This window comes from Carettochelys insculpta, chromosome 3 (genome assembly GCF_033958435.1).
Source record: "Carettochelys insculpta isolate YL-2023 chromosome 3, ASM3395843v1, whole genome shotgun sequence".
Taxonomy (NCBI): domain Eukaryota; kingdom Metazoa; phylum Chordata; order Testudines; family Carettochelyidae; genus Carettochelys; species Carettochelys insculpta.
Window position 1 is genome coordinate 108,275,434 of NC_134139.1, and position 25,622 is coordinate 108,301,055.

The 25,622-nt window shown below is 39.1% G+C and overlaps 1 protein-coding gene across 4 annotated transcripts in view; it reads right to left on the bottom strand.

The window, feature by feature from the left end:
• Positions 1-1,650: 1,650 nt before the first annotated feature.
• Positions 1,651-25,622, bottom strand: part of AKAP7 (A-kinase anchoring protein 7) — a 158,081-nt gene continuing 134,109 nt past the window's right edge. The window contains exons 8-9 of one of the 4 annotated variants that reach the window (XR_012645043.1): positions 9,909-10,638; positions 9,531-9,663 (exon numbers count right to left, since the gene is read on the bottom strand). Coding sequence is in view for 2 of the 4 variants with exons in the window: in XM_074990563.1 (XP_074846664.1) it covers positions 10,436-10,638 (203 nt within the window). In the remaining 2 variants the exon portion in view is untranslated. Of the gene's footprint in view, positions 9,664-9,693; positions 10,639-25,622 lie in introns of those variants that run through there. The other 3 variants (XR_012645042.1, XM_074990564.1, XM_074990563.1) reach the window with 3 other exon arrangements.

Consider the following 25,622-nt stretch of genomic DNA (forward strand, 5'->3'; position numbering starts at 1 on the left):
ATAGCTTGTTTCACTTGAATAATCTCTTTGGGCGAAAGTGCAAATTTGGACCGATGCTAGCAGTGCTTTTGCAGTAGAGTGTCACTGTCATTGTTACGCATAACTATAAGTTTAGGGATAGGATTTTTCTCTGAGTTTTGTTTCTCCTCTTACAAAGTGATACATTTTGTGTTACGTACTGTTGGTGTAATACAGTGTGACTCGTGAAGTTGTTCCGACTGAATTGCTATGTTTTCTTATGTGCAGCCAAAGATTTTTTTTTTTCTACCATCTTCACCTGAAATGCTCTGTGCTTACCTCCACTGAACATCTCTAACAGCGTGTTGTATTTGTAAGAAGCCTTAAGTATGTCTTTATACCTTTTTTCTGCAGAGCATCTGATGGAGCTTGTAGATTCAGTTGCAGTTCATTGTCTCCTGCCTTTAGCCTTTTTATTTTCGGCAGTATTTTCATTGTTTTATGTCAGTGCTTTTGATTGGATTGTTGTGAAGCACCACTCTATCACTTAATTTCTGCTTAAATTAGATTTGAAAATGTGACAAGCAGACCAGTGTTTCCAAGACACATACATACTATTTGACTGCCTAGCCATGTGTCAGGCTGCGATTTTCTTCACTTCTTAATCCAGTTGAAAAGTGTCTTGTTCTCTAACAATCAGTAATCAACAGCTAATATATATAGTACCTCCTTCCTCTAAACCAGGGGTCTGTTACCCCGGCACAGGTGCTGAGAGTGGCATGCGAACTGTTCTTCATCAGCACATGAGGCAGGAGCTCAGCCCCATCCTTCCTCCTCCATGAAGTCAGAAGCTTGCTCAAAGCCAGGCCACCTGTGGATTAACTAGAAAACAGCTAAACCACCAAACTAAATGGTAAAGCTCTGCATCTTTATTAATTAATGGTGAAGCTGTTGTAAGTAGGACTTCAAAAAGTATCACAGGCACTGAGATAGAGGTTGAAAGGTCAAATTTCGGCACTCCTTCTCAGAAGGGTATCTGACTCCTGCCACAAATGCTTATTTCACTTCTCTGTTCTCAGCTCCCTTGTTGCTACCTTGGCTCTTCTTCACTTAGTCTATTCTATCTGCCTCCTGTCTCCAATTCCTTTCTTTAAATTGCAGTTTAAAATCTATCTTGTCTCTTTGATACTCTCTGAAAACCATTTTCCATGGCTCTGTATGGAGGAAGCTATATAAATTATTGTGCAGATGTGAGCCAGTCTGAGCTAGAATATTGCTTTTAATGTATAAAGTGTTAGGAGGCGGGAGATGGGGGAGGGGCGGACAATAGGCCTCTCACTTTAGATTTCAATATTGTTTGAACTTTGCAAGGACTGAAGTAAGAATAGTTTTCTACATCCTGAAAATGGAACTTATGTCCTTCAGTAAGAGATGTGCAATACTATATCTGCCTCTTACTGTAACTTTTTTAATTGCTGCAGTACTTGTTTTTTTACTGCCTAGGAATGGCATAGCAGGTACATCACTCTGTTTCCCCATGAATTGTTCCAATTGTGGCTTGCCTATGAATGTTTTATTTCTTAGCCCAGCACACTCTCTCAGGGTTGGTTTTCGTTCAGTACTGTCCAAGACCTAAGGAGACTATAAATGAGGAGTTGAGTATGAACTAAGAACTTTGTTGTTCAGAAAATTTATTGATTGAAAGGATGAGGTAAATTACATTTCTACATCAATGAATTATCACTTCCAGAATCCTTCCAGAATGAATTCTTGTTGCTTTTAGCATACTGTAAGTAATTTTGCATAAAAGATTAGTTACTCAGATCAAAGAACCCAAGCAAATTTTGTTGAACGTAATCTTCTCGGACTAGGTGGTTATTTAAGACACGTTACAAATTTGACCAGCTAAAGAATTGCTTTGTCATTGAGCAGAATTTTAGAGAGGCATAAAATAAAATTCAAATACAAAAACATATGTTATGTAAATAATCTTCTCTGTGATCTTTGTGAAAATTTCTCTAAATAGCTAAAGCATACCTTATCTTAACTGGCTGCCAATTAATCACATATCTTAACTGATTACTTGGTTTCCTCTAGGTGGGTGTAAATAGCCTCCCTCCCCCACCCTCCGCGAACACTACTTAGGGAGAAAACATAGAGCCTTCTCTATAGTTACCATAACTCTTTTGAGAGATCAGTGAATCTTGCCTTCTCCATCGGGAGAGTTCACTAGAGAAATGCACCAGGCTAATCCTTCTTACCCATAGGCTACAGCTACCGTACAGCAATCTGCTGCTGGAAGTTACTGTCAGAAGAGATCTTCTGGCAGAACTTCTGTAGACAGATCACATCCACACAAAACAAGCGGATTGAAAGAGCGATTGACAAAGACCAGACAGACTGCCTGGCCATTCTCCCGACAGAACAGCCAACCCGAAGCACAGCAGAGAGGGCTGCCCTGGGAACAAAAAGTCCTGTCTTTCAACAGAGGAACCCCTGGAGCATCTACATGGCTTTTTTGTTGATAAACTGTCAACAAAGGTGTTATCCCTCATTGCAGAGAAGCAGAACGCTGTCAGTGGAAGTGCCAAGTTTTGCCTACAATGTGTCAACAAAATGCATTTTGTGTGCAGACACTCCGCAAGTTTTGTTGACAAAACCCTCTAGTGCGTATGGGGGCTAAATCAAAAATCTTGTACAACTGTACAGAGATAATTGTTAGAGGGTTTTTAAAAAGTTCGCACAAACACAATAAAAGACCAGTTTAGAAACAGGAAAAGACAAGTTGATACATTCACTAAATGACTTCTTTTACCACTACAAAGGCTCCCACTAGCTTTCACTGCAGTCAGTGGAAGTCTTTCAGTGGAAGATGGGTTGGGCCTACAGAGATCATATTTCAACGACATATCTAGTGTTTCTAGATTAAGGTTAGCTTTTAGATTTACATTTAATTGCATTAATACACTTCTACTTTGGGGAAGAGAGTAGAAAAAGATTTAAAATTACTTTTAAATTTAATTTTTTTAAATAAACCAATTTGAAATTGACAACCAAAAGAGTCTAAATTCACCCTAATCATACTATTAAAATTGTCTGAATAGTATTTAAATTTGAAATTTAACTTGCTGAAGTTTTTCAAAGCAAGTCAGAGCACTGAGCTTGTGAAAGTCACTGACTGAGCACCCAGAACTGGAAGTTGTTGAAAAGCTAAATTAGCTCTTGAAAAGTAACAGAGAGGGAGCCGTGCTAGTCTATACACTATCAAAACAAAAAAGCAGTCCAGTAGCACTTTAAAGACTAACAAAATAATTTATTAGGTGATGAGCTTTTGTGGGACAGACCCACTTCTTCAGCTCAGAGCCATACCAGAACAGACTCAATATTTAAGGCACAGAGAACCAAAAATCGTAATCAAAGTTGACAAATCAGAAAAATTATCATCAAGGTGAGCAAATCAGAGAGCAGAGGGGCAGAAGTGGGAGGGGGAATTAAGAATTAGATAAAGCAAAGTATGTAAAAGAGTCCTTATAATGACACAGAAAATTACCATCCTGGTTCAAACCACGTGTTAATGCACTGAATTTGAACATAAAAGAGAGTTCAGCAGCCTCTCTTTCCAAACAGCTGTTCCTTTTCAGTAAAACACAGACTTTCAGGTAATTAACAGAATGGCCCACTCAATTAAAATGCCAGCTAACAGGTTTGTGGATCAGGAGTGTTTTTATGTCTGTTTTGTGCCCATTAACTCTTTGTCTAAGAGAGTTTGAAGTCTGTCCAATGTACAAAGCATGTGGGCATTACAGTAGCTTCTTCTGCAGTTGCCCAGAGAATGTTTGCTTCATTTTAATGTATTAAACTTTTAATTTCAAAGCTGAGAAACCAATTGTGAGTTTGAAAAGTAGGAAAGCCTGTTTTTTCTCTTCCAATCTATCCTTTTCTCTTTCAGTCCATTAAAACAAATGAGATGTTAGAGGATGAGATCTGCTAGTTCTAAAATTTTGAAGGACATGACCAGAAAAAATAATTTCAAATCACTAAGTACAGATATACTTCTTTTGTTTAATAAATCAGTGAGCTTAAAATATAAGTTTTTCATTAAACTTTTTCTTAAGTATCCAACACACTGAATAAAAATGATTTTTAACAGAATTTCATTTGTAATTAAATTTCAGTTTCCTTCCAAATTTAACTTGACACAAATGAGAGAGAGAAATTTTCTAGAAAATAAGTACAATGTTTGTAATTTTTTAATATAAATGTAAAAATTTAAGAATCTGGTGAAATGAAAATTAAGCTATATAGTTACTTAAATATGTACAGATATATAGTGCATCCTCCTGTTAGCAAAAAGGTGTAGCAAATTTAGAGTAAAGGCTATATTTACTGGCAGATCAACATGTTTTAATGGTTATCAACATATGGAATAAGCCTTTCTCTAGGGAAATAATTCCAATAAAAAGATTAAAACTGATTATTTAAATCAAGATTTTTCAGCTTTGTGGACTTAAATCATTCAAATCAACTATTTGAATCAATCCCTTCTGTTTAACATAACCTAATTGCACAAAAATGTATTTTGACTAAAAACATGACTTGACAAGCTGTGCTGTGCACAACCTTTGCAATTTCTTTCCTACTTGAACACCTTTATTTTATGAAAATTTTGTGTATCCTTGTAGAAGTTGATAAAATCATGGTTCTAAGAAAATATAGAAAGCATTGCTAGACTTGCAATAGGCTTCAACAGTATTAAAATGTCACCTGTATCTAGCGTAAGTTAACCCTCTTTGATCCATATTGGAAATTTACATAGCCAGTGAGAACAAAATAACACCTAGTTTGTGTACGTATGTGTAACCAGAGAGCCCTGTAAATGAAGTTGAAGATTCTTGAAGTCTGAGAGCCAGACCATGAAACTCTATCTATGAATGGTATTTTGATCAAGTAATCCTATTTTATCCAGTGGGATCACTTGTTGACTTTAAAGTAATACTGCGAGTTGAGATATGGCGCTACGTGTCAAGTCTCTGTAAATCCAATTATTAATATAATCCCTTAGTCAACAAAGAAAAAAATCTGGTTTTCTTTTTACCCAGAGGTAGACAAACATTCATCCCTGATGCAATTAACTGTTGCTGTAACCCTACTGAAAGGCAAATCTGGCTCTTTATCTAGGTTCCAAAGCAAGTACATTTTTTCCACATTGAGACTGAATGTCATCGAGCTCCAGTGCATACTCTTTTCCAGTGTGCATCTCCTCCATGGAAGTGTTACTGTTCTTATACTCAAACAGTATTAATATTGATTTTTTTCCAGTTATTTCAATAATCCTTCAAACTTCCTTTGAGGCACATGTTAACTGGATGAAGCAGTGCTTAGAAGTGACATGCTCAATGGCTACATCTCCACTAGTAGCAACTGTCTATAGAAGTTACTGTCAGAAGACATGTTGTGACAAAACTACTGTTAATGGGTCACATCTACCCATACAAGTGGATCAATCTTTTTATCCATTCTGTTGACAAAAGGGCCCCCTGGAGTGTCTACATAGGTTTTTTGTTCAGTTTCTGTTAACAACATGCAGTAGGGTGTAGACGCTCTGAGTTCTGTCGACCAAAAACCCATTTTTGTTTACAAAACACTCTAGTGCAGGCGTAGCCAAAGTGGTAAAGGTAGAATGTGTTGGTGTAAATTGTTTTATCTACTCAGTAGGGGCAGGGAGAAACATTAGCAAAAATATGGAATTGGAAGAAGTTCTTCAACTTTTTTTATTTTGGTTTTCTTCAGAAGGATTAGCAGTAATTGGAAATCTAACAGTAAATACTAGCGAAAACTAAGCAGGATCAGAGGTTAAAATGGGGGGGAAAAAGTCAAAAATTACTGAGACAAGTCAGATATCTTCAAGTCACCAGAATCAGATGATTATATATCCTAAAATATTCAAATATCTGATTGAAGAAATATCTGAGCCACTAGCAATCATCTTTGGAAAAATTACGGAATACCTCTTCAAGTTCCAGTGCTCTATGAGAGAGATTCTGGAAGGCTGGAAAAGGGCAAATATAGTGCCAATTAATTAAAAAAGGAAATAAAACCAGTCTGGGGAATTAAACCTGGCAGCTTAACGTTAGTACCTGGAATGATAAAGAAGCAAATAATTAATCCATTTACAAATACCTAGAAAGGTAAGTAACAGCATGAATTTGTCAAGAACAAATCATGTCCAATCAACCTAATGGCTTTCTTTGACAGGGTAATAAGCACTGTTGAGTGGGGAAAGTGTTAAATGTGGTATATATTGACTTTAAGGCTTTTGGTAGTGTCTTTCATGACCTTCCAATAAAAAAATGAGAGAAATAAAACATAGATGGGGCCATCAGTTGGATGCATAACTAGTTGAAAACGATTCCCAGGGAGTAGTTTATGAATGGTTCACATAACTGAACTTAAGAGGCATATCAAATGGGGTCCTGTAGTTTTAGTCTAGAGAAAAGAAGATTCAGAGTGGGCCGAACAGTGTTCAAGTACATAAAAGGTGGCTACGAGGAGGAGAGAAAAAAAATAAGTGTTCTTCTTAATTACTGATGATAGAACAAGAAGCAATGGTCTTAAATTCAATCAAGGGAGGATTAAGTCAAACTAGCAAAAAAAAAAAACAAACCTCCCTGTCAGGCGGTGAAGCACTGGACTAAGTTACATAAGGAGGTTGTGGGTCTCAATCACAGGAGATTTTTTAAGAGCAGGTTAGACATACACCTATTGGGGTATAGTAAGTAACAGGGAGTAAGCTCAATCTAATTCTGGACCTTCCCCCCAACCCCTCCACTCTCTGATTTGCTCACCTTGATTATCTTTTTCTGATTTGTCCTCCTTGCTTACTGTTTTTGGTTCTCTGTGTCTTAAATATTGAGTCTGGTCTGGTCTGGCTATGGTCTGAAAAAGTGGGTCTGTCCCACGAAAACTCACCTAATAAACTATTTTGCTAGTCTTTAAAGTGCTACTTGACTGCTTTTTGTTTTTTTTACCTATTGGGGTAGTTTAGATAATTTCTGGAACTGCCATGAGTGCAGGGGGCTGGACTAAATGAGCTCTCCAAGTTCCTTCCAGTCCTATTATTCTATGCCTATGTTTTCCAGAGCCTCCATCATATCAACAAGACGTCATGCCCTATTATGTGCTATTGAAATCTTATACAAGAAACCTGTATACAAGGTTACGACAGCATGCAGTGTCTTGTAGCTCTAATGTTGCAGGTTAGCGCTTCCAGACATGACTTGGATTATTCTCCCCCCCGCTTTTTTTGCAGCTAAGAAATGTTTAAATAAATACGCATGACAGCACTAGTCACTCTGGCTGACTAGTTGAAATACCTAATGACTGTTCAGGAGGAGAAAAATGAAGCTAATAAAATGGTAGACATTAAGATCTGTTCAGAAATAATACATCTCCTCTGTTTATGCCTCTGATTGCCTGATTGATGATTCTTGTCTAATTTGCTCTATAAACATAATTTTTTTGATGCAGTGAGGAATAGCATACTATAAGCCAGCACATATCCATATAAATAACTCAATTTTTCTCTCTTGTCTTGTTAGCCTGTGAGATAACTGACTATAATCTGGCGTCATAAAGTAGGTCTTGTTTTGGAAATAGGAATTGTTTTTATCATTTAGGTGGCAAATCAGACCAACAGATTCATTCATTCAAAGGGCAAATGCATTGTGGACGGACATGTAGGCCCCAACTCTGAAGTGCTTCCTCTGTCAACACTTGATTTCAATTAGGCTAGCCCCATAGTAAATTGTACTTCTTTCTAATCCACGCATTAGACAATGAAGCAAAGAAACTTCAAAAAGGTTCATTTCCAGGGCTGCTCAGTGTCTTGTCTTTTAAACTTTGACATGAGCAGGAAGGCCAACAGCAAGGTGGTTGTAGGGGGGTGTGTGGCAGCTTTGAGTCCCTGGAAGAGGTGGGCCCTTGGGCAGAGGGGGGCAAGACAGCCAGCTCTCAGTGCTGTCCAGAACTGGCATGACCCCTAACCCCCAGAGCCATGTGGGGTGCCAGGCCCAGCATTCCTGCAGCAAGTCAAATAGGCCTGGAGCTCTGGCTGCTGCTGTAGTGGCAGTGGCCCCAGGACCCTTTTGAATAGCCACACCTGGGCAATGTTGTTCCCTGCCCCTCCGTTGGCAGGCCTGGACATGGGGCATTATATTTTGCTATTTAAAAATGTAACGTACTGGTAGGTATCTTCTTCAACAGCAACTGAATCAAAACATTCAGGGCTTAATGTGTGGGGTTTCAGCATCCGGATTTGACACCCTTGACTTAGCATAACAGCCACAGTTGTACAGGGAGGTGTGAGTTGCCAGGGCTCGGTGGAGAGAATTGCATCCACATCATTTAATGATCTCTCTTAGCTCACTTCAAAAGTACTTCATTTTATTTAAATCCATTTGAGGGGGAAGACAACATAATGCAAAGAGAATATTTTTATTTGGAATATGGACTCAAATGCATAAGAGAAATTTTTGAATGTGCTCTCATTTATCACTAGAGGAAAATATAGCTGATCCATGAGATAAAATACCAACATAATTCCATAGTTGCTGAACAAAATCTTAATATTTATACCGCAGTTCCACCAGCACAAATGATATTGATCACAGAATGCATGATTAAATAAATGACTTTACAATTAAGTTGTTTTAAAGAAATGCTTAAGTGCAAATATTGGACATGATCTTGCATAATTTTGTGCACTCAGTACTTCCACTGAACTCATAAGATGTGTTGAGTGCACATGAAACACAGGTTCACACCCCTTTTTACATAGCAAAGGGTAAAGAGATGGAGGAAATAACAGAAGTAAAACTAAGAAGCATCATGTTGCCAAAAAAATGACAAGGCAAGTATTCTGAACAATGACTATTTGAACAATAAATTATTATGAGGATGAAATCCACTGAAGCTGGTGGGAATTTTGTCACTGACCTCAGTGGAGCCAGGATTTTACCTTGAGACATTAAAACATTCTTGCTTGCATGTAAACAAAAGCAGAAATAACATTTCAGCATCTGTACATGTGTACTCAAGTGCTGATAAACAAACAGTGCCAACCCAAAATACCAGCATATGCAGAAAAATCATTAAAACGCTTTTCTTCAGCTGTACATTTTAAAATCACTATGAAAATGTGCATTGTCGAATGGCCACAGTGTTTAATCATACCCTTTAGAAATTAATGTGTTTCTGTGACACAATTGTGATATAGACTGCCTCTAGCTTTTTTCGTCCTTCCAGAAACTGATCTCGGGAGCTACTATAACTCATCAGTTAACAGTCTGTTCTGTTACCATGTACGTATCTTAACGCAATACTGCATGTTTTATTGGCTTTAATTTATATTGGCTATATTATAAAACAGAGATGAAAAATTTGCCAAAAAAAAACCAATTTTTTATCATAAAACAGCCTTATGAGATTTTACACCATAGCTATTTACAATCACGTAGCTGGAGAGTTGGAGTCAACATGACTTTCCCAATTACTTCTGTATATGTCTGTCTTCAAACAGTTCCCTGTTAATTTTCATCCGGGTCTCAGGGTGTGATAAGAGCTCCTTTATCTTATTCAGTTTGGATAACAGGGCCAGCGATTCTCTGTGCAAGGCTTTCTTTATTAAGTCTGATTCATGGTTCTTCCCTAGAGAAAAAGAATGATACAACACATTTTGCATATAACTAATGTCACTTCTACATATTTAAAGTATGGCATTAATGTATCGAACTGGGCAGGTGTTTTCTTTAAGCACTTAAAATTTCACCCATATTTATTGTATATAAAAAGGCAGTGTTTTGTCAAAAAATATAATTTATATGAACAAACCTTACTGAAAAGTGAAGAACACTTGATAGTGTCACATTTGAGAGAAACTTTCATTATATTACCTACTGTGTGATAGTATCTGTGATAAACATCTGTAGTGATAACTGTTGTCGCTTAGCATTGACCGCTTCTAGCTTTGCAGCAGAATGTCGTATTCTCTGCTGCAGATCAAGTGCACAGGTGTAGGCACTACCAAGCAATGTTGCTGGCATAGTTTTTCCTTATGGCAAAGCCTTGTTCCATGGGCATTCATTTCAGTGCAAAAGGCATATGCAAAGGGTTCAGTTTCTCTTCAGAAACAACGTAGAGGTGCTCTGTAGTTAAAAGCCTGTGAAAGGTCGAGCTTTTTATTTCATAATCTTGTTTATTCCCGCCCCCATCCTTCCCAGAATTCAGTAGTTTTTCAGCAATGCAAACACTTTTTAGGAAACTGTTAGTGCCCCTCAATTCAGAACGCACTTCCGATAGGACACTCATGAAGCAGACTGCAAGTCATCCAGCACAATTTAGCACATCTCAATAGGGAGCTGGGACAAGTTTTGATGGTTATTCTTGGGGGCTTTGTGCTTCCTTGGCATTCTCACAGTGATCACTTTCTGTTATCACTATCATTTTCATTCTTTTTGCCACTAGCTGCTTCCTCAGTTTTCACTGGGCTTCCATCAGTCTGTCTGTTTTTGTTTTGAGTTTCTTCTAGATACTGCTGTACAGCCTTGAGGACTGCATTCTCCACCAGCCTTTTGCTGAGGCTCACCAATTCCGCATCATCTGGCTCTGCCCCATTCTTTTCACCTATGTGCCATAACAGACAAGAGAAGTAACTAATTGCCATGGAAAAATAGCACCAACAGCGTATCATGATACAATCCCTGAAGCATAAATCTACACATTCTGTTACCAAATAAATTTTAATCTGTTTTATTCTTGCATTTGTAAAATAATCACTCATGTTACAAGACCTGGGCCAAATATGATGCATTAAGCCACAGGCAAATCTATCAAACCGGAAATATTTAACTTCTCATCTTAAACTGTAATATACTTTTTTGTAAACTAATAACAAATACAAGACCATCTCAGAAAGCTGGTAGTCAGATTAGCTGTTTAAATCTTCTTCCTTAGCAAGCACATTTTAAATACAAATATTTAGAACCATACTATTCATAGTTAATTTATAATTTACTAATGCTCTGGAATCTAATTATGCTGTATTTGTGTTATCGTTTCATTTAAAATACACAGCTTTCCAGCTGTTTGTAGCTAATCCCAAGAGTTCCTCAATGGAAAAAGAAGGCCTATGGCTGGAAAAAAAAATCCCTATTACAGCTGGACAGAAAAACTTCAACTTAAATGCAAAAAGGACAGTGATATTTTTTACTTCTCCCCTGACTCTGGACCATCTCTAATCCTTGCCAGTGTTCACGGATAATTTGTTTATAAGAGACACAAGGCGCTGAGGTAGTATCTTTTATTGGATCAATTTCTGTTGGCAAAAAATAAAAGCTTTTGAACGTACACAGAGCTCTTCTTCCGGTCTGGGGAAGCTAGTTAGTGTCACAGCTAAGTACAAGGTAGAACAGATTATTTAGTATTCATAGCTAATGAATTTTAAGGGACCATTCAAGGAGAAGTGGTCAATTAACAACACCAAAGTGGTTGGAGGAGGGGAGCAGTGAGAGGTACAGCTGGGAGAGGTTAATAGGTTATTAGATTATTGTAATAAACCATCACAACGTGATCATTGCTACATCTGACTTATTAGTCATTCTCCTCAAAGAAACCTGCACAACAGTTTCAAAAGAGGAGCTTGAGTGTAATTTCATAATTTTGCTATATATTAAAAATCATAGATTGAATAGAAACACTGGATTTATGGCTTACCCTCTGTCTAGACTGTTGATTTAAGTTTTGTCGACAGATTGGGCATCCAGAGTGCAGCTCTCTGCAGATCTCTCATTCTGTTGACATTTTTGTACACCTCATTCCATGAGGAAGAAGGGATGTCTTGACAGAGGGGGTTTTCTGACATTTGGCCCCATGTGGACGGGCCTCCCCCAACAGAACTGTTGGCAAAAATACGCAAATTGCAGTGTGGAATTTGCGTATCTTTTGCTGGCAGTTCCCCACAGTCGAGACACAACTTTATTATAGCCCCCCTCCATCCCAGTTCCTTTCTCCACCCTAGGACTGGATGGGTGATAACAGGCCACTTCATCTTGAACTCCTGAAATATGTATTAATTACTTAAGCTAAACAACCTGCTCCACCTTGTATATAGCTGTGTCACTCTGAGGCCTCCACTACAGAGCTAAGTCAATGTAAGGCAGTTAACTGTGAAAGCAGCTACACTGTGTGATGCTCCAGTGATATAGGCAAGAGATGTAGCATTCTGGTTGATGTAGTTAAGGTGACACAGTGTCCATGCAGACCTAGCGTTACTTAAATCGATTGACTGCTCACAGCTGGAGTCCCAGATTGCCAAATTAAGTTGGTAGAAGTGCTCCTCGTGAAGAGACACGCTGCTGGTAAAAGGAGCAAAGTGTGGATGTGAAAAACTTTTATTTCACACACTGGCTGTACATCAACTTAAGTTGACTTGATTTTGTAGTGTAGACATGCCCTAAGTTTCCCAGATCTGAAGAAGAGCTCCTGTGTAAGTTCAAAAGCTTGCTGCATCTGATGAAGCAGGTCTTTGCCCACGAAAGCTTATGCTCCAAAATATCTTAGTCAGTCTTGTGGCACCTTATAGACTTCTTGTTCTCGAAAGCTTGTCTCTGTAACCCACACACCTATGTGTGTTTCACTGTCCCATACAGTGGTACCTAGACCACTTCAGAGAGAGAATGCATCTTCTGCAGCCTGAGCTGAGAGCCAGCTGACCTTTAGCTCAAGCTGTAGAGGTGCCTGCACTAAGCTCCAGAGGTCCCAGGTTCCAGTTTGCCTGTGGGCAGTTACATCTCTAGCCAACAAAAGTTGGTCTATTTAAAGACATTACCTCACTGAGCTTGCCACAGCTACCACATGGTATTTAAAACTAAGAAGTCAGTCACAGGACAAGAAAAATAACACACACAGCTGCCCTTGCATGGCTACAATACTGTACACGATCAGGGAAGACAGACCTGGCACATTATAACTGATGTATGACTTTATCTGCGGCTTGGCTTTTAGGACCTTATTTTCTCTGACTACAGCACTTATTTGTACCCACTACATTACAAATTTTGGTTTTGTTCAATAAATGTGATTGTGCATGTAAGCTGAGGGGCTACATTTTAAATGATCCTTTACGGAATTAACATTCTGTGCCAAGTAAATCCATTTAGTAACATGCATCTGAGATATTGGGGTTTTTTTCCTCATAAAATGTTTATTATTAAAAACCTAGAATTATTACTCTTTTACCTGTAAATTTACTTAAGTCTAGCAGATGCTGACTGACGACAGACATAAAGAATAGTATTCTATCTTGGGATAATAAAAACTTAATGAAAATATAAGATAGAAATGCAGTTTGAGCTTCATTAAAATCAGTATTGTAATGCATGCCCAGAGTACAAGGACATAGATCAGAGAATTGCAGTTTTCACATGACATTTCCATGATAGCTTTTGGGAAATAGCTCTTGAATCCAATAACACTATGTTTTTAAATCTAAGTGCTGACAGCCTGCAACTCCCAGGGCCCATCTACACTAGCCCCCTCCTTCCAAGTGGGCATGTAAATGAGCCCGCTCGGTGGACAGCAATGAGGTGCTCTGCTGCATATGCAGCACCCCATTAGCATAATTCTTGCTACAAGAAATTCAAAGTTGTTAACTTCGAAGCAGCAGCAAGCAGTGTAGCTGCAGGCACTTAGAAGTTGCGCGGGTACTTCAAAGTTGACTTTGAAGTTCGTGTAGCGTGAATTATGCTAATGAGGTGCTGCATATGCAGTGCAGCATCTCATTGCTATTCACCACTCACACTCATTTGCATCTCCCCTTTGAAGGAGGGGGCCAGTGTAGATGAGTCCTCAGTGAAGTCAGTAGGAAGTATATGCTCTAGTCCTGAAGATGTGGCCTGACATCACCATTACTAAGCAGAATATAACTGATCAGGCATAGAAGCTTTTAGGTGCCATTAGAAGGAATTCATTAAGCCTTTTAAGAAATGTTATTTTTGCTTCTACAATAGCACAATTTTATAAGATTACACACAATTCTCTGGTCACATTTCCTGTTATTTCATAAATCATGTGTTTATGTATTAAAAACGTAGTATTGTATACAAATAACTCACAAATATATTTCACAATGTTTCTTCAAATATGAACAAGAAAAAGATGAAAGACTACATAAAACGTTCATATATGTACATTAGAGTTCCACCTGGTCTCGAGCTTTGACATGCTCACTACTTAGCAACATCCTCATAGGTTCTGTTTTACCTTTGAGAAGATCTACGTGGGACCTGAGTTTGTGTAGCTCTAGGCACAAGTGAATTCAGCCTACATGTGTGAAGCAAAGCTACTCCAGACCCCATCCTTCTATGGTACCAGCAAAAAATTGCTAGAGGACAGAGTGAAGGGTATTAATGTGCATGTTCTTGACTACATCCCTTCTTTCCCCTCTCCTAGACATGTTAATATTTTAATTTTTACATTTGTAAGCACTCTGGGGCAGGACAAGTCATTTTTCTGAATGAAAAGTCAGTAAGTAAATACTGTAAGTCCTCATTGTAGGCACAACAGCAGGGTGAGACAGCGCAAATGGGGCTTTCAGAAATGCAAAGAAACGGCCTACGTTTTTGTAACCTTAATGTCAGGTCATGCTGCATTATGCCAATGCTAACTTACTGCATGGTCTAGTATGGTGGGGTTGCTGTTTTGCCTCTACCACTAACTGCATATTTTGAGAGAACAATTTCTGCTGTTTGCTCCCACATCATATTCAGAATCGATAATAAATGCCTAATTTTGCTCATCCTTGAAGTCTCCAATTTTCCAGAAGATTATACCAAATTGATGTTGTATGTATGTCTCAGTGCAGTCATGCTGAGCAGAGCATCTATTAGTGCCTGAAATTTTGGCATGCAAAAGACAGAACAGCTATCTTAAGATGCCTGTAACATTTTACAAAGGAAGTGTATCCTCCTCCAGAGTGTTTGGTGTTAACTATATGGATGTGAACCAAACTCCCCAGAGCAGCATCCACATTTGGACCTGAGTTCACCTCTTGTGCCTCTCTCTTTAATAGACCGCATCTAAATTCTAAGTCAGGATTCCCTTAAATTAGAGAGGTGAGATTTGAACTTGGATTTTGAAATCTATATAGAGAGGCTGGGTGTATCCTGCTGAAGAGAGTGAGTGCGATACAGAATTCAGACTTAGGACTTTGATTTGGATCCATCTCTATGTAGCTAACGAATCCATGTATATGTATGTGCCAAGAATACTGTGTTGTTGTAAGAACTGCCAGGAGAGGCATCCTATAAAAAAGCAGGATTTGTAATTTTCCACGCCTAAAATAAGCAATATGACATTCCACGAAGACCCCTGAAGTGCCAGAATCTCGTAGCACTGGTATGCTGTTTCTGGTCTAGCTGTCAACAACAGGAGAATCTCTAATTACGACCCAATGATGCCCACCCTGTGGCAAATATAAACTCATTTGTTGGGCGATGAAGGTGAAAATTAATCTTTGGACAGCTTCTATTATGACAAAGTTTTATAGTGAGCACCAAGGGTTGTGCTGCTAAAACATGGCCATGCCTCACTGTTGGCTAATTGGTTATCCAATACTATTTTACAAAATGTGCACTTAAAAGCTTTCTTGACTGTCTTTTTTCTGTTTTTACCTTTTTATGAAATTCCTGTGAAGTGCTTGCTTAATTTTTCTGCTTGTCTTTCCCTTGTTCTTGACTTCCCAGATACTGATAAACATAAGTGTCTGTTTTTAGTACTCTCTTCTCACTCCTGCCTGCTTAATCAGCAATCTACAGTACACTGGGACATCACAATGACTCAAGATAGGTATCGTGCTGAAAAAAAGCACATGAAGCCAGCAGAAGGCGGCTTTGCTTCGAGTCAATATTTGTGAGCCCAAATAAGTAGAAACACTAGTAAAGAGTAAAATTGCAAGGCACATAGAAGAGCACGAATTGTTGGGCAAAAGTCAGCATGGTTTCTGCAGAGGGAAGTCGTGTCTGTCTAATCTATTAGAATTCTTTGAAGGGGTTAATAAACATGCGGACAAGGGGCACCCAGTGGACATAATATACCTAGATTTCCAGAAAGCCTTTGACACGGTCCCACACCAAAGGCTTTTATGTAAATTAGGTGGTCATGGGATAGGAGGAAAGGTCCTTTCATGGATTGGGAATTGGTTAAAAGACAGACAGAAAACAAAGGGTTGGAATAAATGGTAAATTTTCACAATGGAGGGGGGTAACTAGTGGTGTTCCCCAGGGCTCAGTCCTGGGACCGATCCTGTTCAACTTGTTCATCAATGATCTAGAAAATGAGGTAAGCAGTGAGGTGGCAAAGTTTGCAGATGACACCAAGTTGTTCAGGACAGTTAAAAGCAAAAGGGATTGTGAAGAACTACAAAAAGATCTCAGCAAACTGAGTGATTGGGCAGCAAAATGGCAAATGAAATTTAATGTGGGTAAGTGTAAGGTAATGCATGTTGGAAAAAAAAACCCAAATTACACGTACTACATGATGGGGTCAAATTTAGCTACGACAGATCAGGAAAGGGATCTTGGAGTTATAGTGGATAGTTCTCTGAAGACATCCACGCAGTGTGCAGCGGCAGTTAGTAAGGCAAATACGATGTTAGGAATTATTAAAAAAAGGGATCGATAATAAGACAAAAGATATCATACTTCCCCTATATAAAACTATGGTACGCCCACATCTCGAGTACTGCGTGCAGATGTGGTCTCCTCACCTCAAAAAAGATATATTGGCATTAGAAAAGGTTCAGAAAAGGGCGACTAAGATGATTAGGGGCTTGGAAAGGGTCCCATATGGGGAGAGGCTAGAGAGACTGGGACTTTTCAGTTTGGAAAAAAGGCGATTGAGGGGCGATATGATAGAGGTATATAAAATCATGAATGGTGTGGAGAAAGTGAATATAGAAAAATTATTTACCTTTTCCCATAATACAAGAACTAGGGGACACCAAATGAAATTGATGGGTCGTAGGTTCAAAACTAATAAAAGGAAATTTTTCTTCACACAGCGCACAGTCAACCTGTGGAACTCCTTGCCCGAGGAGGCTGTGAAGGCCAGGACTCTATTAGGGTTTAAAAAAGAGCTTGATAAATTTTTGCAGGTCAGGTCCATAAATGGCTATTAGCCAGGGATAAAGTATGGTGCCCTAGCCTTCATAACAAGGGCAGGAGATGGATGGCAGGAGATAAATCACTTGTCTTCTGTTCTCCTTCTCTGGGGCACCTGGCATTGGCCACCGTCGGCAGATGGGATGCTGGGCTTGATGGACCTTTGGTCTGACCCAGTATGGCCATTCTTATGTTCTTATGTAAGTACTGTATGAAACTCACCTTCCAGCTGTAGCCTCCAAACTACTGTTGATATACTGGGGACAAGAAAAGCCCAATATTGGCCATTTAAGCAGGTGTATGGGTGTACCGATTTCATTATGTTCACAGACCCAATGGCTGTGTCGTCTTTGAGCGACTGCTTCCCAGCACAACCTCAGCAGAGACGTACCTGCTCCAGGTATTCTGTCTACAATATGCAGGTACATATGGAATCCCCCTGTTGAGCTGCTCTATTACTTTGTTCCCAGGGAAGCAGAAGTGCACCATTTCAGCTATATTAGACCTGTGTATACCAATAGCATTTAGGACCTGATTCAATATCCACTGAAGCCTATTGGAGTTTTCAGATTGCCAGCACTAAGAGATCTATTAGGTCCATACACTTGCAAATATAGTTATGACATTCTATAGACTGACTACAGCATGGATGAATGACTTAGGATGAAGAAGCAGTAATGAAGAATCGTAATAGATGTGTACATGCACACATGGTAATCAGCAAAATAGACAGCTCTGAATTAAATGTTTCCTTTTTAGTTGGAGGATGCACAGCAAAACCTGTCTTGAGCAATCTCACTTAATGAACTGACCAAAACTGGTTGCTAGGCAGTGATAGGTTGCTGTGAAAGATGGAGAATTACACTATTATGATACTTATGTATTAGTTTCTAATTGTGTCCACAATATGGTAGGCAACGAAGAAAGGAAAGCACGATTTCTCTCCGAAGATGGTTCTCTTCAGATGGGAGATTGACAGTCCAATACAAATTTTGCTATGTTTCTAAATGGCCAACCATAATCTGTTTTGCTAATTACCCCCTCAGTGAGGGCAGGGGTACTTAATTGTTAGGCTTGGGGGAAAAAAGGCTGAATGCGGGATTCTTTTGATGTATCTGGATTACTATCATATGTCCTCTCATTCCCTGCTTAAATGAGATTCATCTATGAATCTAGAATACTAGAACTGGAAGAGACTGAAGCTCAGCAGGAGGATTCCATATTTACCTGCATCTAATCCAGTTTTCTACTCTCATGGTAGACTCAAGCCCTATCTAGATCATGCCCAAAGGATGCGGATCCATAATCAAGCCAGTTGTTCATTAAATGCAGCTTGAAATGATACACTTTGGCTAAAAAGCAGAGGAGACAATTGTTATAGGCTGAAGGGTGGAAGATGCCCACAAACTGACCCCGTAACACTGATCTGAACAGTACCCCCACTCCCCTGAGAGCTGAAAGTCCTCGCAGCCAAGGAATTGAGAGAGTGGCATGGGTGCTCCCATCTTTCCCAAAAGCCAGGAGGGGAGTGAAAGTGAAGTGCCTGCCACCCACTGATTGATTGTATCATCCCCAGGAGACCAGTCCTGTCATGATTCCATAGGGGTGTGTGACTCAGCACAAAGTCTTAGTTCTGCACAAGCTAGGCTAATGTCAGGCAGGAACGACTGTCTTGTTGTTCAGGTACGAAACTGAGGCACAGGCGACATGGATGCAGTTTCTGGCTCTGCTACAGGCTTCATGTGTGTCCCTGGGCAAGTCACTTGCCCTGGCTTTATCTCTGTTATCTCTTTGTAAATGGAGGACAACTATACTCCCTTTCTCTCCTGCCCTTTACTTATCTTGTCTATTTAGATTTTAAGCCAGGGCTGGTCACTTTTGATGGGGGCCACTCCAAGAATTTGATAAATGGTCAATTTCTATGAAATTGAGTGCGTTGCGATGTCTGGAATGGTGACTGGATGCAGCGTGGAGCTCAGTTAGGGGATTGGGGCACAGGAGGTCCTGGAAGGGGTTTTGGATGCAGGAGTAGATTCTGACCTGGGGAATGGGTGCAGAATGGGGTGCAGAGTCTGGAAAGGAGTTGAATAGGAGCAAGGGTACAGAAGAAGGTGCAGAGGGTTTGGGTTGTGACCTCTGGCAGAGGTACATAGAGAGGCACACAATGGCCCCAACAGCTGGCTACTTTGAGTGGGGCCCTGGCGAGCAGGGAGCCTGCTTGTGGGTCATCGGCAGTGCACAGGATTGTGGTGGGCCGAATCCAGCCCATGGGTGGAATTTTGCCTGCCTCTGCTTTAAACTCTCTGGGAGAGGAGCTCTTCTTGCTGGCTAGTGTAATGAAGCTTATAATCCTACCACACAATACAAGTGATTTGGGCTTTGCCTGGCTAAGGGGGCAAAACTAATGAGCTAAAGCTTAATTGTTCTGAATTATTGCTTCTCTTGAATCCAGAATCTGACCTCTTTAGATGTGTCCATACCCAATATACTTCTCTCTCTTTCCCTAGGGTGTGCAATTTTGAATATATTTGTAAATTATGGGGAGCGCCAAATTTTAATTGTCAGGTATTTTCATGTAATTATTCCAATTACTAAAGATCTGAGCTGTGAAATAGTGATAGCTTGTTTTTTAAAAGAGAAAGTAAAAGTCAGTACCTCCCCAAAAGAAGTTATAGAAAGAAATATAATTGCTACTCAATAGCATGTCCACAAAAGACTGCAAAAACGCAAATTCATGATGAAAAATAAAAACAAATCAGCCTGCAAAGTATCTTCAGTGTACTACCTGTCTTTGATTACATTAAATTAGGCCCTCAACCTAATGGAACATAAACACTATAATTCAGTTCAACAGAGCATAATGTAAAGAGATCGTTTTATGAAATCTGAAGAAAGGAAAAAAATGAGAACACTGTTCTAAAGCTCGTTTTAAAGCAACACTGTCCTTCACAACAGCCACAGTCTAGGACAATGAAGAAGCTCAAGGGCAGCACAAATATTTCTTGTTTTTCATGTATTTCTAGCATGAACAGTGCTTAGGGCATTGGTTCATGAATAAATATTTAATAAATAAAACTATTATTATTAGTCGCCAGGAGAGGATCAATTCCTGATTAGAAATCAGAAGGTTTTGAGTTTTGTTCCTGTATTTAAATCAATGGTCCTTACCCTACACATTATTCCTAGATCAGTCAAATAATTCTCAATTCCCCATCCAAATAATCAAGATTTTTTCCCTATAAATTACACTTCTTTTGTAGCATAAAGCCACACCAGGCTTATAAAGCTGCATCCGTTCTAGACTGCATTCATGCTACTGAAAAGGACTATACTTTAATCTGTAATTGGATCCTTCTCAACTATCCTAGCTTCTCTCTGAACTCCTGCTCCTCTTATTGTTGCAACTACTCTTTCAGGGCTTCTTCTGGTGGCACCATCTTCTTTCAGAATCTACCAAGCTTGACCTTTTTCCTTTTATTCTTTTTCTGCCATTGGGACATCCCCTCCATTCATTCCTTAAGGTTGAGCTGTCACTTCTACAGAATGACAGAAGTCTTTCCACTCTAACTTTTTGTCATTTGACCAGTTCCCCATTGTCACCTCTCTCTCTATCTCTGTCCGGTTGTACTGCCACCCCCTCAAACCCAATGAGCCAAATTCTTTGCTAGGCCAGGGCTACACTTTGGTGCATAATCTATGCCAGGTATGCAAATCCAGCTGCAAGAATTACATAGCTGAAGTTGACTTGTCTAAAACTGACTTTTGCTGCTGTCCACAGTGGGAGGTCAATGGGAGAAACTCTGCCATCAACTTCCCTTTTTCCTTGTGACTGCCATGAGTACTGGGGTCAACAGGGGTGCCATGACAGTTCGATTTATTGCATGTCCAGTAGGTGCACTAAACTGAACCGTCAAAGAATGAACACCAGTGTGTTGATCTTCCCATAAGTGTAGATGTACCCCTAGTGTTACTCCAATTAAATCAATCCTCAGGGAGAAGTTCATCTGTTATGTCAAAGGCTGAGTACCATGACCATCTCTGCCTCATCCCTAGAGTCCTGCTCATTTGACTCCTCTTTCCTCCTCCACACATGCATGAATGCATTAAATCTTATATTTTTGTTGCCAGTGCCTCCAAAACCTCTCTCTCTCTTCCTCTTTAGTGTCCTGGCAGTTTTGTTACCACAGTGTGTAGATTTTCACCACTACATAAATAAAATCCAAACTAACATTGTAAATGTTGATTCAAAAGAAATCTAGAGCTAGATTTCCAGCTGAGGTAATCAATGTAGCCCTGTCCCCACCCCATCTGGCATTACTGGAACTATACTGATTGGCACCAACTGAGTGTCTGATCTCTAACTGCCATTAAGTATCTTTCTTGTTTTCTCACTTTTGAGTATATTTTTCTCATCCACTAGGTCAGGAGGTAGGCAATCCTTGACCCTGTCTCACTGAAATCAGTGGGAGTTTTACTAGTAACTTCAGTGGGAGCAGAATTAGACTCTAAAGATATAACAGATTTTTTCTCCTTTACCTAAGTATTAAACCCAAATTTTGTTTGCCTTCAAAATGAAATTTTCAAGGAGACAAATATTCCCTTACTTCTGTTTGGCTGGAAGACAAGAAAAAATGAAACATTAGATAGAGGACAGAGATGAGGATCCTATGCTATGCTCTCCTTAAGGCAAGTAAACTCACTGATTGTTGTGAGATGCCTGCATTTGGTAAACAAAATCTAATCCTGTAATCTGTTCTCCATAGTTTTAAGTGTGAGCTATGGCTCATGAGGATTGAAGTAACATGAAGCTGTAAAACGTGAGACTTGGGGGGATGAAATGATAGGCAGCACTTTGAAATGTCATTCTTTTATTTATTTGCATTGATCACATAAAAGAATGAGGGCCAATTTGTGCTTCTGCACACACTCAATAAGATATCCCTATCCCCAAACACTTACAAGTTATAAAACAGCAGATAAACATTTCCCTCAGTAAATCATGCCACAAACCAATCTCGCTCCTAACAGAACATTTTCCCTGAAATTAATCTTAAATATTCCCTTCTTCTCATCCCATTACTCATAGATATACCATCCTATGCTATACCATCCTAAATAATTATTTTCTAGTCTAACATATAGGTTTGTTTAGATGGTTATCATGTGCCATCTTAACCATAGCCATAATGCGATCGAGAGATTTAGCTCTTTAATCTTTTTGCTTTTTAATTGGTCCTTCCCCCTGCTTTTTCATTTCTGTAATGATTGGGTAAAATTTTCAAAAGAGCTTAAATCCTATTTTCAAAACCAATAATTTCCAGTGAGACTTAAGTTACTAAGGCACCTTGGCACTTTTGAAAATGTAATTTCCTTTTCTGAGCTTATTACATATTATCATTTTGTAATACTGCCCACAACTGAACATACTATTCCTGGTGGAATTTTGTAAGTGCTGTATGTAAAGGAGATTCTCTCTTACTGTCCTGTCTGTACATCAATATGACACTGGCCCTTTGACTGTTTTATCTCACTACAAACTTGCATTTCACTTTTGTTTCTTTTATTCCATTATGTTTCTTCCAGGTAGTACTACAGATTCATTTATTAATTTTTCAACTGAGGGAAAATTCTGTACACTTCAGATAAAATCCATATTCCATCCTCTTGTTTTTGTGCAGTGTTACAATTGACAGGTTCGAAGATGACTTAAGACCATGCCCGAACGGGACAAATGTGACATTTGAATCTAATAATTACTGAGTTCCAGCTACAGGAAATTCCAAATTACAATGAAATTGTGGTTTTCTCTTTTTTATTTAATGTTTATATCATGAAAGGACTTTCTGAAAGCCATTAGTTTTTTTTTATGCAGGAGTTCTGGTTATATTTACAGATTATTGACACTGAGTATGTTGAATGGTGAACATTGGCCTCCCATGTGAACCAATATCACTGCTGCTATTTATAAAAGCACTGCTAGTAAACAGGGTAGTTGATATTCTCCTCCATCTCTCTGCAGCCCTGCCAACTGACTGGCCAGATGCTCTGTTAGTGTAAATCAGCACAGCTCCTCTGACTTCAATGGAGCCATTCCAATTTATGGTAGCTGAGGCAGTTTGCTTCAGTGGAATTGTACCAGGAGAGAATCTGGCCTCAGGTCTCGCTTTCATGAATATGGTACCAAATGACAACGGCAATCTTGTCTGAGTATACTTAGTATTAGTTGCAGAAGCCTAAGGAGGCAGAGTTAACTTCTCAGCCCAGGAAAACTATTTAAGATGCCTTCCATGTTGCCATCTGAGATGACATCTATGTGTGACTCTTCTTCTGGACTGATTTATCACTACTACGATATATACATACTAAAACTTCCCTTTTGGGGGCAGAGCAGTTTTATGCAAGCATGCGTTGATGACTGAGGGTAATGTGAAGTTATTTGAAATAAGGTTTGTTCACAATTTGATTACATGTGCTTTTTTGACTCACATTCATTAAAAGATCTAGAGAAAAAAATCTTCAGTACAGGTGATGGGCATCCTAGCCAAAGAATAAAAGAGAAAACAGTATGTAAAAAAGGGAAAAAAACAAACTACTTTCTAGTTTTCTTGTCCTCAATGTGTCAGAGTGGAGACTACATACAGTTTGGGAGAGCAGTTGTTACAATCTCTGGCTGGTACTTTACGCTGGCCTGTGGGGTTTTCTTGGCACTTGATCAGACTACCCAAGTCTAAATACAGAGACTGTGGTCCTCCTTGATGTTGCGGTGGCCTAGGAGAATCACACTTTTTTTTGCATTTTCTGGGACTTGTAAGGTTTCAAGTGTAGCTTACGCTTCAGCTTGATACCTCTCTGGAGATTTTACTGGTAATTCAAGAGTTCATAGGTTTTATATCCCAATAGCATGATCCAGTCTATGCTGGATGAGGGCAAGCTTGACCCTTGGTCAGTGTGGAAATTCCTCTCAATGATAGCTCATCACAGACATCACTAGACTGAAGTTGATGTCCTTTCAAAAAATATGTAAAATGTGGGATTAACAGATGACTATGTGGATGTGTTTTCAGACCCTCCTCTTTGTGAGGGAACAGTTGGCTCAGTTCCTTGCGGTATCTGTTCATTCTAGATGTGATCAATGTCCAAATAGCTATTTTGGTGTTTTGGTTTACATATTCTACCACTCATCCATATTTTATTTTCTTAGCATTTCTTAAAATATCCTGGGTTTTTTATTGGCAAAGAATTTGATAAGTAACAATTTTACTTCAGGTGATCAGAGGAAGGGTAGTCTCTGAGGAAAAAGGACTGTTAAGGAAACTAATACAAATCTCATACATGTAAAAAGAAACTGAAATTTACAGAACCTAAAGAAAATTGAAAAGTATTGACCGAGTCTCTCTGAAATAAATCCATTTGCCCCACAGACATTCTTCTTTCTGAGCTGGGAGGCACAATGCCAGAAACAAAATGAAAAGTGACCCAACTGTCTGGGAGGGAAGCATTTTGCCGTTTTATTAGAATGGAAAAAATTAAAGTTCTGACACTTAAGATGGATGGGGATCAGGAAATATTTGGTCTAGAGCATTCACTGAAATAAAGGACTCTAACACCACCAGAGATAACTAATGCCATCTGATTATAGCTGGGATAATGAATAAACAAAATCATGTTATTTTGCTTTATTCAACAGTGTACTGTAGGATAGCAAGCAGCACTTCTTTAAAATAGCAGCCCCTGCCTATTCTTGCTTTTGTTACAATGCTATCATAACTGAGGTTGTAGCTGAATAATGTTAATAAATATATCAGTAGCTTTAAAAAGAAAAGGTGTCAGGTCTACATTCAGTCTATTTGGGCTAAACATAAAATGAAGTTGATTTATGAGCCAGTGTCTAGCTCCTGCATTTGTTTCAGTCCACTTTAAAAATCTAAATAAAATACTATTCTCTTCCTAAATGGCAACAGTTCCATACAGAACAATTACTGAAGTTATTCTCTGGTTTTACATTGCTAAAAATTAGTTCTGTTTAAGCAAGTTTAGACTTCGTAAATGTATTTCCTCCTCCTCCCCTTCCAGCAATTGAGGCAGACCTGAGAAGGTAAGAGAGAATCTGAGATCTTAGCAAAGCAACAATTAGAGGAGGAAAACAGTATCATTATCTATCTTTGTCTCATCTCAGATACACACTCCCTTTCCTTTTTTAAAACCTATGTTGAATGGCTTTTGCCAGAGCAGTAGGTAGCACAAAGCCAGTCTGACTCCAAAGAAGCCCAGCCATCTCTCCTAGTATCTACTTTGTAGATCTAACTTCTTTACAAAGAAAAACGAACATTGGCCTCCCATCTGAACCAATATCACTTCTGCTATTTATAAAAGTACTGCTAATAAACAGGGTGGCTGATTATTTTCATCCATCTCCCTGCAGCCCTGCCAATTGACTGGCCAGATGCTCTG